Source organism: Tupaia chinensis, unplaced genomic scaffold, assembly GCF_000334495.1.
Source record: "Tupaia chinensis unplaced genomic scaffold, TupChi_1.0 Scaffold000116_1, whole genome shotgun sequence".
Classification (NCBI taxonomy): Eukaryota; Metazoa; Chordata; class Mammalia; order Scandentia; family Tupaiidae; genus Tupaia; species Tupaia belangeri.
In genome coordinates, this window is record NW_006159580.1 from 992,204 (window position 1) to 1,001,322 (window position 9,119).

At 53.5% G+C, this 9,119-nt stretch overlaps 1 protein-coding gene across 6 annotated transcripts in view; it reads right to left on the bottom strand.

Moving 5' to 3' along the window:
- Positions 1-9,119, bottom strand: part of ANKS1A (ankyrin repeat and sterile alpha motif domain containing 1A) — a gene marked incomplete at its 5' end in the record, with an annotated part of 128,034 nt that overhangs the window by 73,604 nt on the left and 45,311 nt on the right. For all 6 annotated transcript variants that reach the window (XM_027770206.1, XM_014586168.2, XM_014586166.2 and 3 more), the window contains 1 exon segment: positions 3,021-3,610. In XM_027770206.1, coding sequence (XP_027626007.1) covers positions 3,021-3,610 — 590 coding nt within the window.

Consider the following 9,119-nt stretch of genomic DNA (forward strand, 5'->3'; position numbering starts at 1 on the left):
TGGGTAGGGGGGCAGCCATTAGCCAACGCCCTATCGTAGGAAAGTCTGCCAAAGCCCTGGACTTAGGGCCAGTCACTCGGGGAAACACTTCTGAAGAGTCTCTGTGGATAGAGACATCCACCAAAACCAAGTGTAATACGACTAGGAAACAGTGTCGAAGGGTTACACAGAAAAGACCAGTTCGTGTTTGCTATGCCGGCAAAGCTGGATCTTCTGAATCCCTTCCCATAGGACCTCAGCGGCCTCGCACTTTATTCAGGTGGAGAATGTAGCAGTGGTTCCGGTGCTTCAGCCAGAACTGGCCCAGAACCCCGAGACCTCGAACAGTCCCTGGGTGCAGTACCCTCTTCCTGCGGCCGTCACAGCCTCTCAGGCCCCTCTGTTTAGAGGCAGGCAACTGGCTAATTAGCCAAGGTGGCCAACTTCAACTAAGCTGGGTTTCGCCTTGGTGATTCCATGACTCTCCTCCAGAAGGAAACGGGGGAGCCTGTGAGACGGCCTGGCGACACGGCCCGTTAACAGCATGAAGATCCCGTGAAGGACCATCCGCCCCTCGGGGTGGGCGCGTGCTCTAGAGGAGGAGCCATAAACAGGGGTGATTCATTAGACTGGTAAACTGTCACGACCCCATCTGAAGGATCCTGAGACCCTGCCGTAAGAGTGAGTCACTTACACGTGGAGCAGCCTACATCTCAAATGCTTTGGATCCAGAAGTGTTTCGGATTTGGGAATATCTGCTTCTATGCAATGAGATACCTAGGGGATGGGACCCAAGTCTAAATTCATTTATGTTTTAGGTATACCTCATACACACAGCCTGAAGTTAATCTAATAGAATATTTTAAATAACTGCATGGAACACCTGGGTTCAATTCCCAGTCCAACCTCAGGGCCAGGTGAGGTGGGATGTGCCTGTAATGCGAGCGGTGAGGGGAGGCTGAGGCAGGAGGACCGTGCACTCGTGGCTGGCCTGGGAAACAAGTGGAGGCCCTTCTGAAAGAGTTGGGCACAGTGGTGCAAGCCTGTAGTCCCAGCTGGGAGGCTAACACAGCAGGATCAGGACATGGTGAACCCGTCTGGCTGCAGTGGTGCAGCAGTAACGCGCTGCTTCACAATGTGGCAAGCCATGTGCGAGGGCTCCAGGTTCGTGTCCCGGAGGCTCCTGGGGCATGCCTAGTGTGCACAGGCAGGCCTACATGCCGGCTGGCAGAGGCTGGGAGTGGAGGCCCTGTCGGGGTGCCGGTCTCTCTCTCTCTCTCTCTCCCTCATATAGAAAATGGATAGAATAGATGTAAAAATCTCACTTTCTACCCTTATTTCGCTCTCTCCTAGACCCACTCAACACTGAAAACCGAATGACGTAACTGTTCCCAATTCCATGCCTTTGCTGTCCTCTACCTGCCGTGTCCTTTCTTCATCCCATCAGCGTCAATCTGGTTGTAACCACCACGCCTGGCTCTTCCATTCCACGTAAGGCCATCTCCACCCTGACACCTCCCGTCCCTCCCGACCCACTGATGTCTTCTCCCACCACGTCAGGGCTTACTGCATTCGTCCTGCTCTTTTTTTTTTTTTGGAGAGGTTTTTCCTATATGGCGCGTGCGCTCGCCAGACAGACAGAGACAGAAAGCGAGAAATCAACCCCCCCCCGGGAGGATGGCCACACCACAATCCCTTCTCTTCCATTCTCCTCTCGGGATCTTGGGCATGCACACACACGCACCCGGCGTGAGTTTAAGCCACCGGGTCTGGCTACATGGGTGTCCAGTGACATAGCCATTACACCAACTGCTGACCCCTCATACTGCTCTTAAAGTGCCTTATCCTATACCTGACTGTAAACTGCTAAGACTGAAAAACAAAGGTGCAGCACACAGTCCTCCAAACACACATGCGTGATGACCCTGTGTGTAACTCCCGGCCCTCAGGAGCTGTCTCACTCAGTGATCCTCCTTCAGTGGCCTGGCACCCAGTACAGGCTCACCAAACCTCCGTTCATTAAGCCATGCAAGCCGCCTTTTGCACGGGAGTCCTCTGCCTCTGGCTGAACGGCGTCCTTAGCCCTAGCTTATCTGGAGATAACAGCTGAAAGAATTGCCCCTCCTGTTCCCACCCTGGAAATGGGTTTGGCTGTGGTTTACATAACTTTGCAGCTGCAACCCAAATAGAGTTGGGCAGGGCATTCAGTCTCAGATGGTTCAAATGGACAAGTCAGCTGCACTGTTCCCCACCCCCAGAGAGCTAAATGCATCTCGGAACTGTTTCCGAGAGGCCTAGTTCACGCCAAAGGCAGTTTCGTCCCAACAAGAAGCTCGTGACGGTGGCACTTAGAACATTCCCGAGGTGTTTACCAGTCTCTGACAAACACATTCTTCGGCCCCTGAAAAGCATCTGGACACCTACTTCCAACTGTTCTGTAACAATGGTTATGAAAGGAACCTTGGACTCCAAATGTTTTCTCCTCACTAATCGCTGCTTCCTGAACCACCTAGCCCTCTGCCTCAGGGAGCCGGGAATGTGGGATGGGCAGGATGCTTCTGCTGGGAGAGGCATCTGGTCTTCCCGGGGAACAGAGCAAGAATAACGTGGAAGCAGGGAACAGAAAAGTCCCTGATTCTCTTGCGGCAGCTTCTCCCCACGCAAACCCTGGATCGCCCCTCTTCCTCCTGAAGGACCCACAGGAAGTACTACAGTTCTCAAGCATCTTCACGGTGAGCGATTCCCTCCATGGGCTGGAGATCCGAACAGTTCCAAACAGCATGTCATTTCTAGGAACTGCCCCTCCCTCGGCCCTGCTCTGCTGGGGCCTCCACCCTCACATTTAACCCTGAACGGCCCTGTCCTCTGTGATCCAGGCTCCCTGCGACATGCCTTCCTCACAACTGTCAGGGACAAGGTGGTCCCAGTGCAGAGAAACCAGGGTCACCCTGGCCCAGATCCTGGCCCTGGAAATTGGCACGCACAGGAACCGTGGTGGGCTGCAGCCAGCCTGGCTCTCCGTGACGTCAAGTCGGCCTTACCTCATCCCACTCCGAGGCGAAGGAGGGTGACTTCTCCAGCCTCTTCTTCCCGATGCTGCAGTTGGACAAGGACTCACTCCGGCTCCCCATCGTGGTGTCCTCCGTGGGTGAGCAGGTCAGGAGATCAGAGTCAGACTTGGACAAGCTGCGGCTGAGTTTGAGTTCAGCTTTGGGTTTGCTGGTGGGAGGGGCCCGGCTTCTGGCCCCGCTCCTGTCTCCTTCTTCCTCGGCACCAGCAGGGTGCAGAGGTGCTGTGTGAGTCCAAGTGTCAGGGTGTGGCCGGCTGTGGGTGGTGGGCAGGCCTGCTGAGTAGCCCACTCGCTTGCTCTGGTCCAGGACGCTGGGCTGGGGGCCCCCAGGAGTGTGCACACCCGTCTCCTCCAGCTGCATGCTGGCCTCGTGGCAGGCGTCCTGCTGGGGGGACCTGTCTGGATGGCTCTGGCTGGTGGCAGAGAGCAGCTGGAAAGGGTCCTGCCCCACCTCACACACTGGGGAGGAGCCGTGGAGGAGACCCGAGAACTGCTCCGGAACCTGCCCGTCCTGCCCCTCCGTGGAGTCCTGGCTCCGGTTGCTGCTGCTCTGCCTGTGGTCTTGAAGTGGACGGAGAGACAGAGAAATAAAAAATTAAATGTGGCAAAAACCAACAAAGTCCCAATGCAGCAAGCATATAGCAGAACAGAGGAATTCAGAAACTGAGTGAAAGAGAGAGAAACTAGGGAGGAGGGAGAGAGAGAGAGAAGAGAGGAAGGAAGAAAACAGTTTACTATTGTTCTTAATGTTCAGTTTGTACCCAAAGTCAGGGCATTTATGAAATTCCAAACACTGGCCTGATTAATGCTGCCTGGCCGCTTTCCCTGTTGTTAGGTTTCTGTTAACATTAACAACCAGACCTTGCTATATAAGGCGAAGAGGAGTGCTAACTATATCCTACAGCAAGGCCACGAGTGAGGACAGAGGGAGTGAACGTGGAGCAAGAGTGAGGGAGAGAGAGGGAGAGCGCTCCAGCAGCCCCGAGCGAGACTCCTGGAACTTCTGATGCATTTCCATAAAGGCCAAAGTGTTATTTAGAGCCACCCGCCCTCCCTTCCTCTGGCAAACAGCGACAGGGGAAAGCTGGAGGTCACGATCCACAACCTGCGACTTCTGGAATTCCGTAACTGAAAGTGCAAAACAAAACGGCAGAGAAATAACTGCTTCCTTCCGCAGAGGGGGCTGCGCAGAGCTCCACGCCTCGTCCTTCCTTCCTCAGGGAGCACAGACTTTCCTTTTTCTTTTCTTTTCTTTTTTTTTTTTTTGAGAACGTGCACATCTTGCCCCTTCCAAAGCCTCCCAGCTGCTCATATTTGTATAAGTTTAACCTTAGTTAATCCAGTGAAAATGAAATGGTCTACTCTGTCAATGCCAAGAGACATTTGCAGTTCCAAGACTTCCTAAGCATCCCGGATATCTGACACTGCTAGTTCATGAGGCCAGCTACTACTGTGCACTCCTACTGTGCACTCAGGCCCCTCTGCCTGAGGGACTCCAGCACCACAGAGGGCCACCCAGGGCTCCCCTGCAGGAACTCTGGCCTGCTGAGGATGTTCACACACAGCACCAGAGGAGGTAACAGCACCATGCCCAGGGCTAGCTCGCACTCCCAAGTGAATGTTCAACTTGATTTTCTCTGTAAGTAAAATCAATGGTACTTCCACCAAATGATTCCCTACTGTGCCCAAAGCTCCCGAGACTATTCAGGAGATCAGAGGATCTTAGAACCAAAAGGACTGAGTGCAACTATTTTAATTTTTTTTTTGGGGGGGAGAGGTTTTTGCTATGCGATCTCTTGAAAGACAGAGACAGAGAGACAGAAAGCGAGAAATCACCCCCCAGGGCGATGGCTACACCGCAATCCCTTCTCCTCCATTCTCCTCTCAGGATCTTGGGTACACACACACATGCACCTGGCATGAGTTTAAGCCACTGGGTTTAGGATTCGAACCATGGTCAGCTACATGGAGTCCAGTGACATAGCCATTACACCAACTGCTGGTCCCTAGTGCAACTATTTTTACACATGACGAATCACAGGCCCACAGGCCTTTAGTGGTCTGTGCAAAATGGTGAGGGAGAAGACCTCAACCAAGCAGTCGACGATCTGGCTCTGGCATGACAGTGCTCTATCTGTGTGGCTGGAGCAGCAACATCATCTCTGTGGGCTGTGTCTAAAATAAGAGGGCTAGGGACCAGCAGCTAGTGTAATGGCTATGTTGCTGGACTCCCACGTAGTCGACCACGGTTCGAATCCTGGACCCGGTGGCTTAAACTCACACCGGGCGCGTGTGCTTGCGTGCCCAAGATCCCGAGAGGAGAATGGAGGAGAAGGGATTGCGGTGTGGCCATCCCCCCGGGGGGTGATTTCTCACTTTCTGTATCTCTGTCTTTCTCTGTCTGGCGAGCGCACGTGCCCTATAGCAAAAACCTCTCCAAAAGAAAAAGAAAAAAAGGAAATAGGAGGGCTGGATTGCACGGTCCTTAAAAATCCCTTTACTCCTTTACTGTTACAATAGTGGTGAGAATCCAAGCCTCTATCCTTCTGTGACAGGGGACTTCTCCCTGCCTGGGTGCGTCAACTGCTGCTGCCGGCTTGCCACCCATCACCATCACGCCCGCAGCCTCTAGGCCCTTCCCGGAAGCTCACTTCTGCAGCTACAGAGGGCCATCAGGTGAGGAGCGATGCGGCAGGAGCAGCACTTTATTAACGTCTCCACGTATCAAGCCTCACGTCAGTGTCCCCGCTGCTGGCTCCTCCAAGACAGCCTGTAAGCGAGGGCCCTAACAGCCAGCTCTCACGGTCAGCCGCCTCCTGGGGTCCGAAGAGCGGGCTCCATCCACCCCACCTCCCCAGAGGACAGCTCTGTCTCCACACTCTGTTTCGCTTCTGGCAAGCCTGCAGACGCTGCAGAGGGGGCAGCAAACGAGCCCCACTTCTGGCTCGGAGTATCCACAGGAGCCCCGCACCGTGAGCCTTGGTGCCTCCCTTCTCTACACTTGACTGTTTTGCGACTTTCACAGCCCCAACTCACAAACCCTACACCCCAAAGGTCAGGTCCTGAGCAACGAACACGCCCTGAACTACTCCAACACCCCTCTAGGGAAGAAACGCTGGGTAGGTGAGAGTTCCCGACAGCCCGCCTGAGGCCCCGGAAGCCATGACCATCACATGTAATAACGGGTGGCAGGTACAAAGCTGCCCATAGTACCGCGTGGTGGGGCCACAAAGAGGATGGCACATGACCATCCAATGGGGTTCAGGCCAACAGGATCTCCTGGGAGAGGCGGATGGGGAAAGCGAACGGGCAACATTGGCCACCTCTGGGGCTATATTCTTGTTTTTGGAGAGTTGGTTTTTTTTTGTTTTGTTTTTGGGCTACAGGGCATGTGTGTTCGCCAGAGAGACAGAAAGTGGGAAATCACCCCCCAGGGGGGATGGCCACGCCGCAATCCCTTCTTCTCCATTCTCCTCTCGGGATCTTGGGCATGCACACACACGTGCCTGGAGTGAGTTTCAGCCACCGGGTCCGGGACTCAAACCGCAGCTGACTACTTGGGAGTTCAGCAACATAGCCATTACGCTAACTGCTGGTCCCTTGGGACTATATTCTAATGGGCATGTTCCCACAGGTGCTGGCCCCAGGTGTAATGCCCCTCTGCCTGCATGGTAAGAACTTTGGTAACAGAAACGCCTGCTTCTGCATCGGCTTCCACCTTTTTAATTTAATAACTTCGGGGCGCAGCGAGGGAGGCCAAACAACCACCAAAAACACCATAGTCAGAACAGGGAGCCAGCTTGGCTGGTGCCGCCTGGGAGGACCTCAGAACCCAGGCCGCAGAGAAAGTTCTGACGGCTGCTGGGGGCCGACAACGAAGGCCTTGTCAAACAGCCACCCATTCATGCTGGCCATCAATGAAGAAAGAGAGGCGATGCCAAGGGTGCAATACCAAGCAGATGCCGGGGGAAGGAAGTGGGCAGAAGGAAGGAATGGAAGCTTATGGAGAAAGGAACTACGAGGAGAGGAGGACTCTCTGCGGGTCACAAGCCCCTTACAGAAACCACAACCCACCAAAACATTGCGGAGAGTAAGAATTCAAGAAAAGGGATTCTTCTAATTATACAACTTACCAGGCAATTCCTAGCAGAGGCACTGCGGTATCTGAAAAGCTTGCCAAGATCTAAGAACCTCAGCATCTTAATAAACCAGCATCCTCTTTCCCATAAAAAAAATTATATTCAAGGCTCAGATAGATTTCTTGGCAAATCAAGGAGGGAGGAAAGAACCACTCAATGGGCTCTCCCTTCTGCAAAGTCTGGGTAATGTAAGGGCCCTTCAGGACACGGTGTTAACAAGATGCTGATCAAGAGACGGATCCTGAGCAAATCACTTAACTTCTTTGTGCCTTAGTGGCCTCATCTGTAATTCTGGGATCTTAGCAGTACTTACTTCACAGCACTGTTGTGAGAATTAAATTACACGTGCAAGGCTTTTACAATCAGGCCTGGCACGTGCCAAGCTCTCAGCAGATGTTAACGATCGTTATTATCCCCCAGGCAGGATCCATCCCAGCATACTGTGCGTGCAGATGTGACCAACCTCTCCGTCCCTCACAGGTCTGTCGTGAGGACGAGACGGCCCACGTGAACGCACGCGCTTAGGGGCATCCGCTGCCTTCGTCCTCTTACAGCTCTCTGCAGCAGAAGACAGAGGAGCTCATGGAGAGAGAGCTGACGTGAGAAACCCTGAGACAGGTCCCAGGACTGTCGCTGTGACCGCTCATTCCACCACCGAGTGTGTCCAGCTGTCTGCCTCCAGGGGCACCCAGGTGATACGGAGACGAAGACGCCAAGTCTGCTGCGCCGGGCTTACCAGCTCTTGGAAGACACTGGTAGACATAGGACTAATTAGAAGGCAAACATCAATAGATGCTTTAAGAAAGGCAGAGACCACATGCACGGTGGGTGGAAAGGAAAAGCAGGACTTCTTTGAACCAGGGGAGTTCTCACATGGGGCTGCTTTTGAGCTGAGTCCTAGAGGAGCGGGTAACCTTGTCAGGCTTGAAGAGAAGTAGAACCCTTAGGCCTGAAGGCTCCTTCTGAGGGGAATTACTGTGTTTCCCACTGCAACCCTGCCCTGCTCCCAACCCCAGCCCCCGCCCCGCAGGCTGCTCTCAGCCCTCCCGCCACCTGCCCTTCTAGGCGGAAAAGCGGAGGTCCCAGGGCATGGGAAGGAGGGCTGCTCAGGACCCGTCCTTACAGCGAGGCCAGCTGCTCTGTGGAACGGGACACGCCAGCGTGCCAATTCCCAGCCCTGTCAACGTCTGATTTTTATTCCTTCTGGATGTTCATTTTCCTTTTACCCTGTGAGCTGCTCAAGCAATGGGTCTTCTGTGCTGCATTTTAATGTTGATGATGCTCCATGGGGATCTCAAGGGCTTTTGAATAATATCATTTTAACATTTACACATTTGCAGTCACCTCTGCCCATTCAAATTAGGGCTGATGAATGTGGCTCATGTGAGGAGTTGCTAACTCAAAGCGATCCTCAGACCCAGAGGGAAGCCTGGGGTTCCCGCTTCCCCGGACTGTTCTGCTTTCTTTCTTCCCTTAGGGACTGGAGTCCTCCCTCTGCCTAGTCACTATGGAGGGAGTCAGAAACCGAGTGTGTCCAGACCTCTGAATGGCTGCTCTGGGAGGGCCACCATGTTTCCCAAGGAGGGAGTCCTGACAGGTTCCGTGGACATCTGCTGAAGATTGTCATCTGAGAAGACACAGAGACCCAGTCCGTTCTTGTCCACGGCAACCTCAGCTGGGTGGGATTCAAGAGGCACAAGGTCGAGTCCCAGCCCTGCGACTTTTCCTCTCTGGGTCTCTTACAAAAAAATAAATGGCTTGGACACATTCTCCAGGGCCTTGGGATTTAGTATGGTTTGGATCTCTGGTTAGATGGCCTCTAGGATGTTAGGAACATGAATAACAGCAGGGCTGGCTGACGAGAAAGTCTTCACCTGACGATTATAGGCAGAAGCTAGGATTCAGACAAGAGCTTTTTTTTTTTTTTTTTT